We start from the raw sequence: 21,989 nt of genomic DNA, 5'->3' as shown, positions 1-21,989 counted from the left end.
GATTTTTTTGTTAAAGTGGACCTATCATGCTATATTTGAATAATATAGTGTAGGACCATACCTATACTGTATAAGGCATATTTATACTTTTTATTTTTCAAAATACCAAACAGATCATGCATTTTAGCCATTCCTAATTTCGCTCAATTTAACACTGTCTTTGCATGGGCTGATTCTGTGAGAACAGCACCATCTACAGGCTTGGCATATGTACTACAGCGTCTCCAGCGCTTTCGAACGGCAATGTCCGTGGCTGTCTCCTCCTGATTGGTGGAGTTGGCCCAATAGCCGTAGCGCCACTTCTGTGACGTCAGAGAAGTGTTCAAATCTGGATCAGTCTGTATCAGATCCGTTGCAGCCCCTTTTTAAGAGATTTGGGTATGGAGGAAAATAGAGAGGGTTGTGTTTTCTGACACTTGGTGAGTTCCCTAGAACACCGGGGACACATATTCATGAATAAAAGACGTACAAAAGTGCATTTTGCAGGATAGGTCAACTTTAAAATTGGTTCCCTCTTAGCTAACCTGCCAGCCTAAATCCTTCCAGACGTGTCAGCATCAGAGCACCAATGTTTCACTTATATTAACTGATAATCACAGTTAATAAGCCTCAGTGCATACGGCCTCGTGGGGCTATATTCATGCAGCAGGGACAGGATGAATCTCTTACTATGTGAGCTGGGAACATGTGCAGCGTTGTGCCTGTTGAGCCATGTGCTGATCAAAGACACACATGAGTGAATCTAGGCCACACAACGCAGCAATGACAGATGCATGGTAGACCATTAGAGCTATGATTACAGAGCAATGTCAAAGCATTTTCACTTAGATTACTGCCATATTAAATACCAAATACCGCCCTAACTCCAATAAATACACAGTATAGTGCTATTTGTCATAACTGTCATGAAGGCTATAATGTTGCAGTGTATGTCTATGTACAATCTGACATGTGTATTTTTTTTCTTCACCCATTAAACACCAGGATGATGTGAAAGGGGAAGAAGACATGGCAGCAAAGAAAGCAGCTCTGCTGGAGAAGAGGCTGAGGAGGGAGAAGGAGACTCAGGAGAAGAAGCAGGAGCAGGAGCTGGGCCAGGAGCAGAAGAGGGAAGCTGCACGGTTTGTCACACTTTCTTACTCCTCATATATTAGCCAATTCTAACAGTGTTCCATGATCTATAGCAGGGGTGGGGAAACTTTTTCCTCTCAAGGGCCATTTCAATTTTTACAACATCCTTCGAGGGCCGTACAAATTATTGAACTCAACGTCTGCTTAAAAAACTCAAATCACAGCCCATTCATTTCTCCTTTCTTTCATGCTGTGCAAAGAAAAAGCAACCTCTTAATCCAGATATTTGACCATGACCCGCGCATTCATGCACCGTGGCATGACCACCAAAACAGAAAGATATGGACACAAGATGTGTGCAAATGTATTTAGTTTCATATCCATGTGGACATGATTTAAGTGGGGGGGGGGATCTAACCTCATCTAGGGGGGTTTGGGGGCATGCACCACCATGAAGATTTTTTTTAAATGTTGAAGTTAAAAGCATCAATCTGGTGCACTTTGAGAGCAACATGAAGAGATCTATGGATACATCTCTCAACACCCATATGAAACAACTGTAAGCAGAGTTTTTTCTTTATGGATATTTTACAAATCAATTCCCTTTTAAACTGTATTCTTGTTTATTAATAACAACTTTTTTTTACTGTCATATTAGTATTGTATACCTGTTTACTTTATTCTCTTATTTTTCTATAACTATAATGATCATATAAAGATGTGCCTTTAGCTCACTGGTTGGAGAAAAAGCTTCTTATATTCGTTAGCATAGCTAGCTAACCAGATGCTAATAACAACAAAGTTATTGACTGTATGATCAGTATGACATATGAACAGATCGCCACTGGGCTTTCAACGAAAGGCACAGCCACGCAAAAACTGCGGCATGTGTATGGCTCCTTATGGGTACTGCAATTTGTGAAGTCCCGGCCCGGAGCGGCGTTCTTGTGCTCTCCGTTAGAACTACACTCCCGTCAGACGAGACATATACCACGTGATGACACGTTAGGCTCGTGTTGTGTTCAAGGACCCTGACCTTGGCCAGGAAAAACAAGCTTGTTTAATTATTTTGCGGTCTAGATTTATTGAATCTTTTTCTTTTTTGTGTGTGTTTATAAATTACCCCGAGGGCCGTACCAAATGGTCTCGCGGGCCGTATACGGCCCGGAGGCCGGAGGTTCCCCACCCCTGATCTATAGCATGAATACCGACATCATTTATCTTAAACTTGAGTGTGGATTCATCATCCTGGTCTCCTCCCGCAGGTTGAAAGCAGAGGAGGACCAGCTGAAGAAGGATGACGATAAGGCGAGGAAGGAATACATCAAATATGAATACTTGAGGAGGAAGCAACTGAAGCTGATGGAGGACATGGACGACGTCATCAAGCCCCGAACAGGAAGTCTCAAGAAGAAGCCGAGACCCAAGTCCATCCACAGGGACGTCGTGGAGTCTGCGCCCCCCGTGAGAGCGACAGGTGAATACCATAAACACATTTCATATAAACACACACATACAGTATCTCTGGGTGACAGCCACTGACTGACCTGTGCTTGTGTTGCAGGGGTGCGTCCTCGAGGATTCTCAGTATCAAGTGTTTCTTTGGCATCTCTCAATCTGGCTGACAACGACAAGGATCTGCCAAATAACAAAAAGAATAACAGGTAAGGCCCATTCTCTGCCTGGAGCACAGACGCAATGCTCTGTGACTTTATATAACTCTTTATAACCCAGTTAAAACAACCTAGAAGTGTTTTCCTGCACAGTGTGCTGCTTTGCACACTTTTAACATTGTGGTGGGTTGTATCTAATGGTCTTTAACATTATGTTCAAGGGGTTTAACTAAATATCACCTAATTTCTGCACAATATCACACTTTTATGTATTTTTATAAAGATTATAAAAAACGTTTTCAGGATTAATTTCATATTTAATTTTAACCTTTCCAAAACTGAACTTCACAACTCACACCTTATATTCCCCTTTGTGTCACACCCTGATATCCTATACTTTACTATAGATTCATTTCATGGGGTTATGTTGGTTTCCTTCTTCTTAAGTCTTGACTTTTATGAGGCTTACTTTCTCGATTCTCTTCCCTTTCTTATTTTCTCTGTTTGCATGCGTCCCTCAGAGGCAAAAAAGTATCCCATATCCCGTTCTTTCTAAACTCTCCCAAAGAAAGAAAGGGAAGGTTAGTAATGTGTACTCGATGTGGCTCCACATAGACCAATCTCCACATAACTTCCGCCTGCATTTCATGAGACATTCCTTCAACGCAGACATTAGAGGGGCAGTCTCGAGAGAGAAATAATTTGACATATTCCATTTCTTCAGTATTTTCTTCTGCATTAAGGTTCATGAGACTCGCGTGGCTACACTGTTTCCGCTTCAGTTCTCCTGCTCCTTATCCTTTCTGCCTTTTGCAGTATTGCTCTCAGGCTGTTGTTTGCCCTCTTCTCTATGTTGGCTGCTCTGCACTTCACCACTGTGTTTACCGTTTCCTCCACGAGAACTCGAGCTCATCCCACACAGTAGCCGTAAAGACAGCACTGAGATTTGCTTTGCTTGGCTGAACATGCCTCTCTGTCCCTTTGCTGCACAGCTTCCTCTGAGTATGAACAGTGTGATGTAATGCAAGACAACAGACAGGGTTTGAAAAATTGTGTCACAGTGTCTGACCTTGTTTTACAACATCTCTTTCTGTCTGTGTGTGTTTAATGTGTGTGTGTGTGTGTGTGTGTGTGTGTGTTTAATGTGTGTTTAATGTGTGTGTGTGTGTGTGTGTTTAATGTGTGTGTGTGTGTGTGTGTGTGTGTGTGTGTGTGTGTGTGTGTGTGTGTGTGTTTAATGTGTGTGTGTGTGCATGTCTGTTTGTGCAATTTTTCGCCGGATTGTTCCATTCCTGCTTTTTTGCATCACCCTCTACGTGTTGACTGTGTTTTTTTGTTTTTTTTTACGTCTGTGTGTGTCATTTGTTTGGACGTGATTATCTACAGGCCGGACTCTGCAGAAGGCTTTTCTTCTTGTCCTTCGACTATTAGTCGTAACGGAGAGAAGGATTGGGAAGATGACTCCACCACCTCTTCCAATCCCTCCAACAATGAGTACACAGGTAGAAGACATACCTGTACACCATTTTTCTAACATTAACACAATTGCTCTAAATGTCAAACCATCTAAATGTGCATTCGTCTCACAGGACCCAAACTATACAAGGAGCCGAGTGCCAAGTCTAACAAGCACATCATCCAGAATGCCCTGGCTCACTGCTGCCTGGCTGGCAAGGTCAACGAAGGGCAGAAGAACAAGATTCTTGATGTATGTTTTTATTATATGTAACTATTTCTCTGTCTGCATAACATATTCTGCACTAAACACCATATTTTTCCGTGTTTTTTTGCAGGAAATGGAGAAATCTGAAGCCAATAACTTCCTGGTGTTGTTCCGTGATGCGGGTTGCCAGTTCAGGTCTGTGTACGCCTACTGCCCCGAGACAGAGGAGATCACCAAACTGGCCGGCATCGGGCCGAGGAGCATCACGACCAAGATGATCGAGGGCCTGTACAAGTACAACTCAGACAGGAAGCAGTTCAGTCAGATCCCAGCCAAAACCATGTCCGCCAGTGTGGACGCCATCACTATCGCCAGCCATCTGTGGCAAACCAAGAAGCAGGGGACGCCCAAAAAACTACACACTAAGTAGCGCCAGATGGCCGGGCAATATTTGGACAAGCTTCTCTGGAATTTGTGGATTTAGCTTTTTCATTAAAAGGACTCACAATCCCCACTGTCACAAATCACAACTGGAATGTAGAACACGAGTGGGCCTCACAGACGTTGTTGTTTCAGAGTTGGTTATTATGCTCTGGACTACCTTTATGGGGCACAAGTGTACTCGTCAGCATGTGTATTAATGTTCCCATGTGCCAAAAAAAGAGAAGAAAATCATAGGCGGACCAATGCCTTACCTAGTTGAACCACTGAAGCACTGAATGTCACGCCTCAGAAAGAGGCAGTTTGGTTTCTATAAGTTGTGTGGCCTTATGCTTGATTTGTGTCAAATGGATGCGCTGTGAGTGTTGTTGTCATTTGTCAGCACCTGTTTAAAGAGGTTGTGTGTACTCACAGGTCTGGGATCAGATGATGCCCCCCTCAAAAGGGTGGTCTGCCTGATCTGTGATCAGATAGAGGAGGTGTTTTTGATGAGAGTTTCGCTGCTATTAAGGCGCGTTTTTTCTTTTTTTACATGTGACTGAAAATCGTATAAACAGCTAAAACTCGTGTAAGTGTGTGTACAGTGAAGTGCCAAGACGAGTGTGAAAAAACCCTCAGTTGGTGATTGCAATGACTTTCCAAAAGAGTATTGAGTACATGGAGTACCATGAAACAATTCTGGAAAGCACTTGCAATATACTCTTAATTTATTTCATTTTGATAATGCTTTGAAGACATTTTTAAAAGCGACTTAGATTTTATTCAGAGAAACATAATTTACAGTACACATAAAAGGTCAATTAGTTTGTATATCATGGAAGATCCATTCAAAACTCCACTTGCAGCTTTTCAGTAGCTTTTTTAATGTATCACGTGTGTGTGTCCATGTGTTGTCGTTTGTGGCCTTTAATTGTGCTACAAATGCAAAAAGTGTGATCACTCACCGTTATCACTAATAGGACTATCATTAGTAGAAGAATAGACTGAATTCCCACTCTGTGTCAGCAGTCTGTGCAATTTAAGAGTTATTTAAATTATCACCATTTGATCATGTTGCAGTTGGAACTAACAAATACTGAAAAATACACTTTATTGTGGACATTGATGTAATTATTAGATCATGATTACCCTAAAGTAGTCCACAATTGTAAATAAATGAATTATGATACCTATGATAGCACTTCAGATCCTGTCCACTGTCGTTGAGGCGCTTTTGCTTCAGGACCTTCATGCTTGTTGCTTCACTTTTATTACTGTTACTTTTTTAAATCACAGGTTACTTCAGTATGTGTTGACACTGTACATATATATATTTTGGCATATAGAAATATTTTTTGTAATGACATTGACGTGTTGGAGGTTTGTACTAATGAACCAGTACAGTTGTTGAAGGATGCGAGTTAAAAGCAAAGGCATGGTGTATATAAAGTCTAAACGACTCTTTATTGTGGTATTGTATGCAAATCCATTAAGTATACTAAGAAAAACATAGTATTTTTTTCCAACTCTGAATTCATTTTTTCTTGCAATTTACTAAATATGCTCAAATGTTCATGGATTTTCATTGTTTTTCTATTACTTTGAGCTTAATTAAAATGCCAGCTATCAACAGTAACCCTTGGTGTCTTATTTATTAACTAAAAGTCTTGCCGAACAACTTGCTCTCTAATTCTGTGTGCCTTCGTTTAAATTGTTCTTCTTTCTTAAACCAGTGAACAGAAAAGCAACACCAATCTAATGGAGCTGCCACGCTGGACAACCTTCCAGATACATTTTTAAAAGTTATTATAATATATATTTTTTTCCATTTCATCGACTTGGTCCAAATCAATGCAGTATTGAGCAGGCTGCTGGATTAGCAGATAGCAGTTAGAACTGGCCGCCTCACTTAATGTCTATGTGGGTTCAATTCCAGAGCCCTGTGGAAAATAGCAAAAGCAAAAACTGCACCACTGTTTGCTTGTTTAAGAAAGAAAAACATTTGAAGCAAAGGTACACAGACTTATCCAACACAACATTTCTCTACCACTTGTTCTTTACTATGCAAAGAAGTGAGTAAATAACTAAGGTTATTATCATACACCTGCAAACCTTCTTGTTTGGGCTGCACAATCACAGGGCATCACAGGCCAAGACAATTAAGGCAAGGCAAGGCAATTTTATTTAACAAACATTTGCTATGCAACACATGCTTTGTCTTCATTATCATCATAGCCATTATCTGTAGTAGTGAAGCTTTTTTACAGAAGCTTTACTGTGTCAGATAATGCATACTATACATGTTAGCCTGTCTGCACTTTATCAGCCATATCCTCACTATTCTTTTAGATAAATAAATCAGCGGTACCCATATAGAACCAGCCTATAAAAGCTTCTGTCATTGGCATCCACCTCAGCTGATAATTAACAACTGCACACAGAAATGCCTGGAATGTTTTGGGAAATACTACTGGTTATAATACAACACTTGGTTAAAGAAATATGATTTTGCATAATTTGTGTAAAATATTCAGTAACTCCACTGTAATAAAGTGGAGGACTAACATCTCTCCACATATTAATGGTCTGTTGGTTTATTACATGAACAAGTTATGAAATAAATATGTTTGCATAATTTTGGTAAATATTTATTTGGTAGAATACTCAATTATGAACTATTGTGCACTGTAGTGCTACCAAAATCTTGCCCAAGCCCCCAGTGGTTTGACCTTCGACCACCTTCGCCGTGATGCTCCCAGGCCCTATGCCAGCCAGCCCCTTTTCTAGGGACTGTCCCTTTACGTCCATTTACCCCTAAGCCACAGCTGCCCTATAGAGAAAGGGACAATTTGTCGTTGGGCTGTGAGAGGAGCATATCCATAGACTGCATATACTGTATAAGATTATTTAGGGATCAGTGACGTCAGTGAGTACCAGAGGTGGAATAAGTACTTTAATAAAAGTACAAACCAAGAACAAACAAAGAACTACCGCAGTGACTTTTAAAAGTCCTGTTACTCAAGTCAAAGTTGAAAAATATTAGCATCAAAATATATTTCCAAAAATAAAAGTACTCATCATGCAGAGTGGCCCAATTCAGAATAATGTATTATTGATGCATTAAAGTGTGGTGAAGGTGGAGCATGTTAAGTTCAGTTTTAATGACTTTGTTAAGTTCAGTTTTAATGACTTTGTATGGTGCAGGCAGGGTAGCTAATTGTGTAACTAAAGTCTTATTTATGTGTTGTTTACATTTCACATGATTAATCCAAATTTGCCAAGTAACTAAAGCTACTAAATAAATGTAGTGGAGTACACTAGTATTTATTTCTGAATTGTATTGTGATAGAAGTAACAACTAGCACAACATTGACATATTGATGTAAAGAACAATTACCTGCAAAATGGTACTAAAAATTATAGTGCTTGAGTAAATGTACTAAGTTACTTTACACCACTGGTTATGTATTGAATGAGTTTCTATCATGTTGTATTCCCGAGGGGAGAGAGTCAGGCTGTACTGTGGGAGGCGGTGTTCTGCAGACGGCAGCAGCAGCAGAAGGGCTGGGCAGAGAGAGAGAGAGAGAGAGAGAGAGAGAGAGACCCAGCAGGGAGGAGACACCGCCAGACAAGGAGGAGGGACAGCCGGGGCAACACAGACAGCAGTAAAAATACCGAGCGGTACTCTCGGTGACAGCGTCTGTCAACATTACGGAAACACCCGGGGCACTGTTTTTCCATCCCATGCATTGTTAGAAACAGGTGAGCATCAAGCGCAGCGGGTTGTGTTGTTCTCGGCTGTCAGTGCGCACCGCCCTGCTAACTAGCCAAGGATCCCTCTCTCTCCTCGGCCTGCCTAGCTCATCTGCTCCCCTCTAACTACCAGCTAAATTAGCCTGCTTTATGTGAGCTCTGACTGTAACTAGCTGATTTTGGTTTCGCCATAATCCGGTGGGTTAACTCAGAGGTTATGTAGCGCTAACAAGTAGCCTAAGCTTCTTATAATGTTTGACTTGAGGCTTAAAGCCCCAGTGTTATTAGCTAACCATCCCTCATGCTAGCTTAGCAGCACTGCAGTGTTTTGCTCTTTGATTACTAGTAAGCTAGGCAAAATGGCTTTCTTTTAAGTGTTGATGTTTTATTTTTTATATATATATATATATAGATGAATTAGAGGATACTTCCTGTCTTGAAAAAATATGATAAGATAATTCTCTCCTCTGTAAACACAACATGTGGAGGAGTTAAGCTCAGTTACATACAGCTGTTTCTGTCTTGTTTCACCAACATCTGTTGATTTATGGGCAGAATATCAGGATGAATGTGACTAATATATGGCAGACTGTCCTAATTATGACATGATTATCTGATAACAGAAAAGCTGCACTCTTAATAACATAAATTGTACTGTATTATAAAGTTATATGATGCTGTCATAAGTTGTCAAATCAAATACTGAAGAACATTAACATATCCTAGCAGAGGCTTCAGTCCATCTGGACAACACTAATTTACTTGGTGGCCTAAAGATAGAGTTAATATGCATTCATGTGTTTGTGTATAAAATCAAAACAGACTCCTGTCAGGTTGTTAAACTCTTCTGAGGAGAGGTAATGTCGGATTTGTGACTTTGCATATTAGGTTCATACATTGAGTTTATTTAATCTTAGATTAAATGTAACATGCAAAGCGAGGCACTTTAAATCTCCGATGCATACAGTTAAAATCCACACATATTTGTGTATTTACACATAAACACATATTTATAATTATTTAGTAGCTTTCCAGTCTAATCATCTGGTTGCCATTGAACAACTCCACTAAAACACCTGCATTTTAGATGCTGTCTTCAATATGGCTAAAATCATTAGCACAGTAATAAGGATATTTTCTTATATTAATGTTTGTCTAGATGCGGCATAATAACTTAAGAGGAATCAAACTAATGTTAACTGTAAAGCATTGAACTGTGTCATACATGTATGCGTTACTTTAAGACATGTTCAAATGTACTGTACAAACTGTTGTGTTTGGGTTTTCTTTTGCTGTGTGTGTGTGTGTGTGTGTGGTTTTACCTTACGAGCATTTTGCTTCATGCCCTTGTCATTGGTAGTCGTCACCATGACAGCGGAGGAAACCATAAATGTGAAGGAGGTGGAGATCATCAAGGCGATCCTGGACTTTCTCCACTCCAGGAAGTTACACATCAGCATGCTGGCTCTGGAGAAGGAGAGCGGCGTCATCAATGGGCTCTACTCAGACGACATGCTCTTCCTCAGGTAGAAGAACTCAACATCAACATCTACACCAAGCCGTCTGGATACATGAACCCCAAAAAAGCTGCCTCCTATGAAGCAGAAACAACAGGCAACTGTTCCAGTCATAAAGTGTCCTCGCCATTAGGATAATGTAACACTGCTCAGCTGCTGTGGTCGTGAGTGCTCTCCTGAAAGTCAGCCAACAGTGTGTTGCCTGAAACTCTACTCATCTTTGAGTATTAAATACATCTTGGTTTTTCACCTTCTAGTGTGAAGTATTGATTAATAGTGTGTCTCACCTTGTCATGGATCCTTATTAGGAAAATACCAGAGCTGTCAGGGTGTCAGAGATTCTAAAAATGCATTGCTCTTCAATTTTTAATTATATAAATAATGGAAGTTACAATTTTGTGGGACACAATACAAGGAACTAATACCCGTTTATTACAAATAAACTATTTATTTTATTTCCAGGCAACTGGTGCTTGACGGCCAGTGGGATGAGGTCTTGCAGTTCATTCAGCCTTTGGAGGGCATGGATAAGTTTGACAAAAAAAGGTGCGTTCACTGTGTGAGTCACTTTCAGTATGTTCATGTATCCTTTGTTGATTCTGAGATGGACTACAGAAGCAAAGCTAGACACAAACAGCACCAACTCAATGTCAACTGTCATGTCTGCAGGTTTCGTTACATCATCCTCAAGCAGAAGTTTCTGGAGGCTCTGTGTGTGAATAACGCCATGTCTGCAGAAGATGAGCCTCAGCATGTAAGTCACTAAACTTCACCAGTAACACGGCCTTGTATTTCCATCTTGTTAAATAGAAGTTGTTACAGCGCTGCTTTGTCTTCCCACTGACTGGTTGTCATGGCAGTAAATATGAAGGCTCAATCTCAAAGACAAGAAGAGAAGCAAACAGTGTTGCTCAGAATATGTCGTTTAACTGCAGCTCTGCAAGTCATCTGAACAAATCTCCCCGTCTTTGAGAGAGAGGAGAAGGTTTTGTGTTTGTGTAACCTCAGCAGTGGCTGCATTTGCATGCAAGGAGTGGCGTGTCTATTGGCCTCACTGCAGTGGAGGATTTATCAGGATTAAGCTGTTTATGTACGCTTCTGATACTGTGATCGACTGTCTGTGTTAGAATAACCCTTTTAACAGAACATTTCCCATAGTACAGTTCACCTGTGATGTTCCACTTTTTTTTTTAACCAACTCAACTCATATTGCTAGGCTAGTTTAAAGATGCACAGAAATCGAAATTGTGTTACTGAATAATGCTCAACATTTACTTTATTTTTCATGCTGTTTAGAGAGAAGCTTCTACTCAGTCCTTTGTCACAACCTGAAATGCCTTTTGTGTTTTCTTTAGTTGGAGTTCACCATGCAGGAAGCAGTGAAGTGCCTCCACGCCCTGGAAGAGTTCTGTCCCACTAAAGATGACTACAGCAAACTGTGTCTGCTCCTCACACTGCCCCGCCTCACAAACCATGCTGAGTTCAAGGCAAGAATTATGAAACTGTATCAACCGAAATATTACATAAGTAAAGAATAGAGTATGCTCTTTATATATATATATATATATATATATATATATATATATATATATATATATATATAAATGTTCTTGTTTGTCTTTTGCAATTTGCTGAGACTCGAAGCTGGAGCTTCAACTATTTTCATTCTCAATTAATCTGCCAATTATTTTCTCACTTAAACAATCAATTGTTTTGAAAATTGTAAAAAGGTAAATCACAGTTTCTTATCATAGGTTTTCAGTTTAATATGATATTTAAAGAAAAGAAAGCCGGACATCACCATATATATCAAATATCATATTAATAAGTATTTTCTGCCATTTCTGTATAACATTAACTAAGGATTTATTTATTATTAGGATATTTGGCTCTAGCAGTATTTCTTTTTATGTTCTTGTGCACTGATCTTCAAGTTTAATTGAATTCTCTTACAAACAGTACAGTGTTTTGTTAATATTTGTACTTCCATGTGTTCATTTCGTATTTCTCTGCTGGCATTCTGCAGGAATGGAACCCGAGCACGGCCAGGGTTCAGTGTTTCGAGGAGGCCTGCAACATGGTGGCTGACTTCATCCCTGCAGACAGGAAGCTGAGTGAGGCTGGATTCAAGGCCAGCAAGGACCGACTCTTCCAGCTGCTGCTAAAGGGAGTCCTCTATGAGTGCTGTGTGGAGTTCTGCCAGGTCGGAACCAGTGAAACCAAACACACAAACTGTGGTCTGAACTAGTCAACAGATGGGTTTGTGTAAAGTTTGCAGACGATTAAACTTACATGTTGTTGTATCTTATCTCCAGAGCAAGGCGACGGGTGAGGAGATCATGGAGGGTGAGGTGCTGGTGGGGGTGGACATGCTCTGCGGTAACGGCTGTGATGACCTGGACCTGTCCCTGCTCTCGTGGATGCAGAACCTGTCCCACACTGTCTTCTCCTGCGCCTTCGAACAGAAGCAGCTCAACATCCACGTGGACCGCCTGGTCAAGCCCACTAAGACGGGCTACTCTGACCTGCTCACCCCTCTCATCAGCAAACTGTCCCCTTACCCCTCCTCCCCCATGCGCCGCCCGCAGTCTGCCGACACCTACATGTCCCGCTCGTTGAACCCAGCGCTGGACGGGCTGTCCTACGGGCTGTCCGGCCAGGATAAGAGAGCGAGCGGGGGGGAGGCAGCGCCGGGGAAAGGAGTCTCTCCCATGTCGCACTCATTCGCCAACTTCCACTACCCCGGATCTGGGGGGCAGAGCCGGAGTCTCATGATGGAGAGCTCCGACTGCCACAGCATCTTCGAGGAGTCACCTGAAACGTAGGAGGGCCACATTTTTGTCCGTTTCTAGTTTAATGCAATACCTCTGATTTCTCAATTCAGAGATGATCAATTGCCTTTAAGCCAAGGACCTAAGGGATAGATCATTTACCAGGGACCCCCTAATAGCTTTCCCTTTGCATGACTGGATGTAGGCAATTTTAATGTATATATAAGCTACGCTGTGTAAAAAAATTAAACAAGAAAATGTTTTGGAATGGTATTGAACATGTTTTTAAAATATTTTAACCATCTCAACAGGGAATACTCATTAAAACAATGCATCTTGATCAACTCAATCAGCTGCAAGCAAGAAACCAGTATAGTCAAATATGAAGAAATTGGCTAAACTCAAGTGCATTTCAGAAGTTGCCCATACAAAACAAGGGAAGTGTGAAGTGAAGACATGACTCTTGAGTTCTAGATTAAATAAAAAGTAGATTCTGGTTACTGTTTTTAATAATATACAATTCAGGAGAATGTGATCTATGAACTATTATATCAATCAATCTATCAATCAATCAATCAATCAATCAATCAATCAATCAATGTTTATTTATATAGCCCAATATCACAAATGTTACATTTGTCTCAGTGGACTTCACAGTTTGTACAGAATATCAGTATGACAATACGACACCCTCTGTCCTTAGACCCTCACACCGTACGAGGTATTATAGGTATACACATTTAAATAACAATGAAAGCTCTTGTAAAAAACAAACAAAACAAAATAAATACATCATAATAACTTCAAGTGAATTAAAAAAAGTATCTCCCTTGCAGAGCTTCAATCTGTTGCTCTGGTGTGTTTCCTCTCTGCAGGTCACGGACAGACACACCTGTGGATAAGATGATGGGTTCGGATGGAGCTCAGAGTCTGCGTCCTGCCTCAGCGCCGGGCGAGGACGCACCGTCAGCCGACTCCGAGGACAGGAACGAGGTACACTTCTGATATTTAACTCATTAGATCTTTTAAATGTGTACTGAACAAGTCTTTTCCTTTTGTTTCTAATGTGCCTATTGTTCTCCATGCTGGGTGTTGCCTGCACTGAAGGCCTATATATAGAGCAGTTCTGATGTTCAGTTTGTTGTGTCTGAGTCATCCTCCTCCTGCGTGGCACTGTCATGGCTGCTTAAAGCGATGCTGCACTATAGCTCTGTTGTCCTCTGCCTCTTCATTTGCACTTTAAACCTTTGTGCATGTAGAAAAAAGGTTTGTGTATGCTGTATACAGACACATGGCAACAACAGTTACTCTTTCTTTGTAGCTTTTGTAGCTGATTATTCACGATGTATCCTCCTTATCTGAGTCATAACTCAAATCTGATCACACAGACATGACACACACATTGTTAGATTCAGTGTGACTTCCAAATGTCCATAAATCAGCTTTCCAATGTTAAAAGAAGGCCTCTGGTGGTTGTGGATTCTCCAGCCAGTAACAAAGGAGATGAGCAGAGCAGAAACGGGGAAATAAAATGTGTTTCTATGAGTCATTGCTCCCCTCATGTTGCCTTTAAACACGGTGTTAACTCGGTACCCGTATCTGTGTGACCCTCTGCAGCTCAGTGTGAAGCTAGTGCCTCTCCGTCACCCTAGAGACACAAAGAGGCCGCGAACAGAGGCAGAGTCTCTGTCTCCTCCCCTCTCTTTCTTGTTTTACTCTCTGCCCTCAATCCTGGGCACTGTGCCAGTGTCTCCCCCCTCACAAACATACAGTAGATCTGTTCCCATCAGATTGTGAGGACAGGAAGCAGAGGACAGAGAGGGGAAGTGACCTGTCTTCTACTGTCGGTCTCACCCTCCTCCCCCCCTCTAATACCTGAACTGACAGAAGAAACGCTAGAGCACAATGCTGCCTTTGAATAGAGTTAACAGCAGCTGGCAGTGGGTATGGTGGGGGGATATTACTCTTTGTGTGTGCTAAGTTTTCTGCACGTGTCTGTGTGAATTTTTACATGCTAGTGTTCATATTTTCTACTGAGCCCTTTACCTGTTTGTTTTCATATTCAGAGCAAATCAGCTATTTAGATAAAATTGCCTAACAATAGAGAATAGACATATAGTTATACATACTGTATAGCCAGGTAGTTTTTCATGTACAAGGATGTTTGCATTGCCGTATTGGTGCATATCTTAAATAGAAAAACACGTACAAAAAATAAATAAAAATATACATGGATTTGAAAAAATATTACAAAAATGTTTAAACATTTCTGATCTTGATAGAATAAAATTACAAGAAAAAAAAATTCTATAAAAATATGCTAAATATTCCTGACTTTAAATGGAAGGGCTGTGCAGTTTTGAGGGGTGAAAGTTTTGGCGAAGGTATAGTTTAAAAGGAATATACACTGTACAGATACAGTATACAGTCCCAAAGATGTGTTCATGTAACGAGTAGAGAAGGATGTGAAGACCTTTGTGTAACGTGTGTGAACAACAACCAACTTGAGTTTGGGATTTCTAATGACCCCATGTTCAACCCTCAGCTTCGTGACTCGACGGAGAAGTACGAGGAGTACTACAGGCAGCGCCTCCGTGTGCAGCAGCACCTGGAGCAGAAGCAGCAGCAGAGGCAGCTCTACCAGCAGATGCTGCTGGAGGGAGGGGTCCAGCAGGAGCCCCCGCCCAGCGACATGCAGCACAGCCTCACGGAGAAGTTCCTCAACAGGTACACACACACAGAAACCTGAAATGCTCCTCTGTCAGACAGGAAGTGTTCATCTGTATGTATAGACACCTGTCATGTCATATGGCTAACCTCTATGGAAAGCAGTCTGTCGCGCTTTTGTGTTTTCAAGCTCGCTAATTATGTGTGGTGTTCAATATGTTGGTACAATAGAGCAGCAGCTGTCAGACATGGAGAAATTGACATAATAAGGCCCTGTAAGTGATGAGCCCCATGTGGGGTTTCCTAGTACGACACACATCCCCCATAATGCCTTCAGTTCACAGTGCACCATCTGCCCCGGGATGGACTCATGGGACCACTGCACTTTGTTTATTAATTGTACACAATATCATTCTCAGAAATAGCACATGTACCTTGGCAACTTAAGCATGTTCCCAAACTATGGAAAGAGGATGCTTAGTTTAGAGTCTGTGACAAAAATGACATGTGTTATTTCTGCTGTGTCAGCAAGACAAAAGCTCTTTGATTTGTCCCCTGAGAGTTCCTCCTGTCCTCCCTCTCCCTGTAGCCTCTGCATTATTCACAAGGCTAGCTGTGAATAATTACATCATTACTTCAGTTTTCTTTTGTCCTCCGCCCTTTCAGTTTCAAACTAGAATTAGTTGGTCAACAGCAGTGTGTTGACTGAAAAGTAGAATTTGAAGTGGCTTTTTCTTTCTTTCTAAATGGCACGTAATAGGGCTTTATGAAATAGTTTGAAGGGTCATCTCTTCATAAATAAAGTTGACATTTACATTTTAAATCACCATTCTCAAGTTGCACAGCTTTTTTCTAATTTCTAATTTCTATCTTTTTATTCTGTTAAGTGTGATCCAAACATTTCCAATATCTCCAGAGCGCAGTCCAAAAGTCAACATCTATTGAAAAAACAGGAAGATGTTATAATTTCTTAAATTCACATGATGTCTTCTACTTAAATATTCAGTTTCAATTCATCTTTGTTATGACAGAATATTGAATTAGTCTGCTGAAGTTTGAATTGAATTTTCATTCCACCCTATTATGTATAAGAGTTCTATAATAAAATGAGAGAGGAAGAGGCACGGCAAAGAGAACTAAAGAGTGTGTGTGTGTGTGTGTGTGTGTGTGTGTGTGTGTGTGTGTGTGTGTGTGTGTGTGTGTGTGTGTGTGTGTGTGTGTGTGTGTGTGTGTGTGTGTGTGTGTGTGTGTGTGTGTGTGTGTGTGTGTGTGTGTGTGTGTGTGTGTGTGTGTGTGTGTGTGTGTGTGTGTGTGTGTGTGTGTGTGTGTGTGTGTGTGTGTGTGTGTGTGTGTGTGTGTGTGTGTGTGTGTGTGTGTGTGTGCGTGCGCTCCTCAGGTCCATCCAGAAGCTGGAAGAGCTCAATGTGGGGATGGATGATCTGGGAGAGGAGGTGAAGTCTCTGACGCAGCAGTGTAATGGCAACGGGAACACCCCCGCCTCTGAGGACAATAACAACCCTCCATCTGTGAGCCCGGAGCAAACCAAAGAGGGAGGGGTGCTCAGCAGCACCCCTCAGCGCACCGTGGGGGGGCGCCCGGTCCCGCCTCCAAATGAGTCCCCTGTCATCTCCCAGAGGTACTTTGGATAGGATTTCTTTTTGTTTTTATACCAGAGTTGTTTTCAGTGTTAACATGTATGTATTTTTGTGCTTTTGCAGTGAGCCTAAACTGAAAGAAAGTCAACTAGATGACTCTCCAGGCTCCTTATCCCGAAGTAAAGAGGTAGATATGCCCTTTTTATTATTCATATCTTTATTTTGAACATACCTTTTCTCTCAGGTTAGCTGTTAATATTGTTAACACTCTCTGAACTTGTCTGATCATATTTTAAAGTTGAGTAGATTCCTTGTTGGTTCATCACAGTCCAAGCTCATGCTGCATCTAATTAGGCAGATTAGACAATGCATATATCATAATGTGGCATCATGCTATTATAGATGTCATAGTGTCAGGATGATCAAAGTAGTTTACACTTCTAATTACATGTAATCTGCGTCCTCATGTGTTTTAATATGTGGGTGTGTTTGCAGGGCGACACGACTAAAAGCCTGTTTGTTCCGGTTCATTCTCTGGAAGACACTCAGGCCATTCGAGCCGTCGCCTTCCACCCGTCTGGGTCGCTCTACGCTGTGGGATCCAACTCCAAAACACTACGCGTCTGTGCTTACCCAGACACGTTAGACAAAAGGTAATACAGAGCTCAAGCCCCTTATTCTCCTAATCAAGAGTAACCATCTGTTCCATATGTATTTATGGTTGATTTTATGAAGCATCACAACAAAATGCACTGGCCATGTTATCGTGTTGTGGTCTTTGCATCCTGCATCCAAAACTGTGTAGAATATAGTTGATGATGATGTTTTGAATCGTAGCCAACTTTTTCTTCTAAATATTAATTATTATTAAACATAACACCTTGTCTGTATGACATTTACATGATATGGCATCCATCCTGTGATGGTAAACATGTATTCAACATGGTTCCTGAAATGTTTGGAGATACTGTTTTGACAACATTTTGAAATGATTTAGAAAACTTTCCTGAATAATATGCACCGGCAGAGAATTCAACCTGACCATGGATCTGCAGACCACTGTTCTCTGTATCATTAATGTGTTTTCCTTTAGTTAGTAAGAAGCTTTTGATAATATCACGTGATCATTCTGAGCAGGTGTTGTAAAAAGAGTAAAAATGTCCATTTTATTGTGCTTCTCATCTATGTTGGTTCAAACGTAGAGGCTTAAAGTTCAAAACATATACTGTGTTGGACAAATTGGCCACATGTTGACTACATTTTTAGCATCTTCCTATTAACTTGTTTTGTCTCCTACCTGTCTTTCCTTGCCTCCTCTTCCCTTGTCCTCTCCTCAGTGGTTCCAGTCCCCCGAAGCAGCCGGTGGTGCGCTTCAAGAGGAACAAACACCACAAAGGCTCCATCTACTGCGTGGCCTGGAGCCACTGTGGGCAGCTGCTGGCCACCGGCTCCAATGACAAATATGTCAAAGTCCTCCCTTTCAATGCGGAGACGTGCAACGCCACAGGTACAGACAGTGGATACTTGGGGGCGGGGCCTATTGGCACCTCAGAACCAGTCTCATGTGTGTTTATGTCTCTCTGTGGCCAGGCCCAGACCTGGAGTTCAGCATGCATGACGGCACCATCCGAGACCTGGCCTTCATGGAGGGTCCGGAGAGTGGAGGAGCCATCTTGATCAGCGCCGGAGCTGGAGACTGTAACATCTACACCACCGACTGTCAGAGAGGCCAGGGTCTGCACGCGCTCAGCGGACACACAGGTACACCATCCATCTGAACTGAAAACATGAAGGGGTCAGGGAGAGAGTGTGTGTGACGTGTCGTTTTCGTGTTGCTGTTCAGGTCACATTCTGTCTCTGTACACATGGGGGGGCTGGATGATCGCCTCGGGCTCTCAGGACAAGACGGTGCGTTTCTGGGACCTCAGGGTGCCCAGCTGTGTGCGAGTGGTGGGGACTGCTTGCCTCGGCTCAGGTAAGGCCTGCGTGTTTTTGGACAAATAACTCCATCAATACTTTTAAAAGTTTGAGCCATGTGCCAGAAGAAGAACCACTTCCACAATAGTTGCTGATGCTCTGCAAAGAAATGAGTTATTTAATGATGACAATGACTCTCTTAGTGGGGATGGGACAATGACAGATTTGATCGTGGATAGATGGATAAATATATTCAGAATCCGTTGATTCTGGGGAATATCAGGCATCGTGATTAAAGCTGTCTAGCTCTCTATAGATAGAGTAAAAAGCCTGATTTAAAAAATACAGGAATAATTATAGAACAGACTCTCAAAATGTTCCTTTTCTATGTTTGTTGAACAAAATGTAACAAAGTGATTCCAGTAGTGCTACTTTAAAAGATGTAAGGGTATTTTGATGATTATCTGGGTAAAATCAAGAATCGCAATTATGTTGGCATTGTTTCCTGTATTGTCCAGTCTTTGTCAGACCTGATAGATTTGACTGGTTATCATGTCCAGGTTTGTACATCCACACCCTTTTTTTCCGCACAGGAAGTCCTGTTGCCTCGGTAGCAGTCGATCCTAGTGGCCGTCTCCTAGCAACAGGACAGGAAGACAGTGCATGCATGCTGTATGACATCAGAGGAGGACGGACCGTACAGGTGTATCGGCCGCACTCCAGCGACGTGAGATCCGTCCGGTTTTCCCCCGGAGCGCACTACCTTCTCACCGGCTCCTACGACATGAAGGTCATCGTCAGCAACCTCCAAGGTATGTCCCATCTACCCACAAAGTATTTATTTATTTATTATTTATACATACTGCTTTAATTGTGTTCCCTAACTACTGCAAGAGGATGCTTAGTTTAGGGTCTGTGACCAAAATGACATACTGCTTTAAGTTGTCTTTTCATGTAGGCTATCCTATTTTATACTCTGACCAAAGGCTCATGCATGTGTTTGAAAGTCATGTATTTTTGGGCACCTTTAATTATTATATTATATATTGTTTCAAAAGTTTTCTGTTTATTGTGCGTTTGTATGTCATTGAAAATTGAATATCTTTGGAATTTGATAACATTTCAATATAAAGTACAGTATGCGATGAAAAAGTTGTCACTATTAGAGATACATATTGTAAAGTCATAGTATAGTACATCAGTTGAAAAAGTCATTGTGAAGTGTGACATAAAACAAATATTTAAAAAAGTCATTGTATAATAAAAAGTTGAGTGATATTTAATACAACTGTGTGTGTTTCTAGGCGACCTGACCAAGCCGCTGCCTCAGACGGTGGTGGGAGAGCACGGAGACAAAGTGATCCAGTGTCGATGGCACACAGAGGACCTGTCCTTCCTCTCATCCTCTGCTGACCGCACTGTTACACTCTGGACACACAACCCGTAACCCACACACACACACACACACACACACACACACACACACACACATACACATACACATACACACATACACACATACACACATGCAAAATGACACAAAAGCAGTTAGAATCTAAAAGACACACATCCCCCCTATAACACTGCTTCTCTTGCACTCCCAACAGTCACTCCGTTTCAACACACTCCCAGCTTGAACAACACACGCGCACGCACGCACGCACGCACGCGCACACACACACACACACACACACACACACACACACACACACACACACAGGTGAATGGGCCTTTCACTTCTGTCTGTAGGAAACCAAAATGGATTCAGGCCTGCAACATATAAAAGCACCATATTGCATGTGTTTTTTTTTTTAAAACATCACTCAAAATTCATGCTTCACACCCACTGTGTTTAACATCAGGGTCACAACAGCAGGATGATCATTCATTATTTTCAGCATCATTTCACCTACAGTACATCTCACTCCCTACACACACCAGTTTGTTGCTGCATGTCCTTTTCACTGAGGAGTTGTTGAGGTTAGACAGCACAGAGTGCTTTGTTCATGATGGTGCCTTCCTTGAGTTCTCAGTTTCCATAACAAAATCGTTATAAAAAAACGAACAAAGATAATATGGTCATTTTTAAAGATCAACATTTGTTGAGTTATCTCGAGAAGTCCTACATTCCTTCTTCTTTTGAGTATCATTTTCTTACAGCTGCTGTATTGCTGCTATTGTTTGAGGAAGCGAGTTGAATTTATTGTGGAAAATGTATTTTTGAGCTTTCCCTATTCGGAATCTGTGGAAGTGATTCTGTTCCCTGTGGGATGTGCTGATGTCTCATGTTACTGTATACTCTGCATTGCTACAACGCAAATGTGTAAAATCGCTTGTGCATTTGTTTTACATTTAAATCAGTGTTCTTGCTCTGAAGCTGTTACAGTGTGTTGCGATGGCTTGCTTGCAGTGGAAGATCAATATTATGTCAGCGTCAAAGGGAAATACTAAGTGTGATTTGTGGTTGAGAGTCCTTGCATTCAGATTGGGAATCTTCAGTAAGCTTTGGTTAGTCTCCTGTAACACTTTAACGACAGTAGGGGGCAGTCTTTGCACGTACTGAGGCTCTAACCACATGCACAATGAAATCTGAAAGGAAGCACGGGTGTTTTGATATTTATTTAGAACCAGTATTTGGGGCATATGCATTGTACTATTCTTCTGTTTTTTAAATGCGCACTTTTGTCTTTTAACATTGTCTTCTAGTACTGATTTACTTACAAAGATGCATATTTTATTTTGATGTATTGTATATATAGTTTTAACAAATAAGGCCAAACTAACTACGTACATAGATTTATTTATTTCAGTTGACTTTATGTATGTACAGTTATTGTTTTTGAAATGCTAGTGGCTGTTGTGTTTAGCCTTTCTAATTCTTGTTTTTAAAAAGTGACTTAAATTAATTCAAGCTAACTCAAGTCTGACTGCTGGTACGTTCAATAAAGTGTCTTTTACACAAGCTGGATCTTCTGTGTTTAGTGGAAATAAACAGTTCATTA

The 21,989-nt window shown here is 41.3% G+C and overlaps 2 protein-coding genes across 3 annotated transcripts in view; both read left to right on the top strand.

Annotated features, from left to right (window-relative positions):
• camsap2b (calmodulin regulated spectrin-associated protein family, member 2b) overlaps positions 1-6,403 on the top strand; it is a 36,342-nt gene extending 29,939 nt beyond the window's left edge. Inside the window, exons 16-22 of one of the 2 annotated variants that reach the window (XM_079648080.1) lie at positions 985-1,121; positions 2,337-2,548; positions 2,636-2,735; positions 3,206-3,265; positions 4,071-4,186; positions 4,274-4,392; positions 4,478-6,403. In XM_079648080.1, coding sequence (XP_079504206.1) covers positions 985-1,121; positions 2,337-2,548; positions 2,636-2,735; positions 3,206-3,265; positions 4,071-4,186; positions 4,274-4,392; positions 4,478-4,777 — 1,044 coding nt within the window. In that variant the 3' untranslated portion in view covers positions 4,778-6,403. The remainder of the gene's footprint in view (positions 1-984; positions 1,122-2,336; positions 2,549-2,635; positions 2,736-3,205; positions 3,266-4,070; positions 4,187-4,273; positions 4,393-4,477) is intronic. The other variant, XM_079648081.1, reaches the window with a different exon arrangement.
• A 1,950-nt stretch (positions 6,404-8,353) lies between these two features.
• On the top strand, positions 8,354-21,949 carry wdr47a (WD repeat domain 47a). Its single transcript, XM_079648082.1, has 17 exons — positions 8,354-8,529; positions 9,881-10,046; positions 10,500-10,583; positions 10,707-10,791; positions 11,393-11,524; positions 12,064-12,240; positions 12,353-12,858; positions 13,684-13,801; positions 15,354-15,535; positions 16,872-17,111; positions 17,194-17,257; positions 17,566-17,723; positions 18,408-18,577; positions 18,661-18,831; positions 18,914-19,045; positions 19,581-19,799; positions 20,292-21,949. Exons 2-17 carry the CDS (start codon positions 9,889-9,891, stop codon positions 20,432-20,434), a joined length of 2,739 nt encoding a protein of 912 aa, XP_079504208.1. The 5' UTR covers positions 8,354-8,529; positions 9,881-9,888; the 3' UTR covers positions 20,435-21,949.
• Positions 21,950-21,989: the final 40 nt, after the last annotated feature.

The sequence above is a fragment of the Notothenia rossii genome (genome assembly GCF_949606895.1).
Source record: "Notothenia rossii genome assembly, chromosome: 9".
NCBI lineage: Eukaryota > Metazoa > Chordata > Actinopteri > Perciformes > Nototheniidae > Notothenia > Notothenia rossii.
This window is presented reverse-complemented; position numbering and strand designations above follow the sequence as displayed.

Coding starts and splice junctions, on each gene's coding strand:
- wdr47a (XM_079648082.1), top strand. CDS start 9,889: ATGACAGCGGAGGAAACCATAAATGTGAAGGAGGTGGAGATCATCAAG. Junction 13,802..15,353: donor ACTCCGAGGACAGGAACGAG/GTACACTTCTGA, acceptor TTCAACCCTCAG/CTTCGTGACTCGACGGAGAA. Junction 15,536..16,871: donor ACGGAGAAGTTCCTCAACAG/GTACACACACAC, acceptor TGCGCTCCTCAG/GTCCATCCAGAAGCTGGAAG.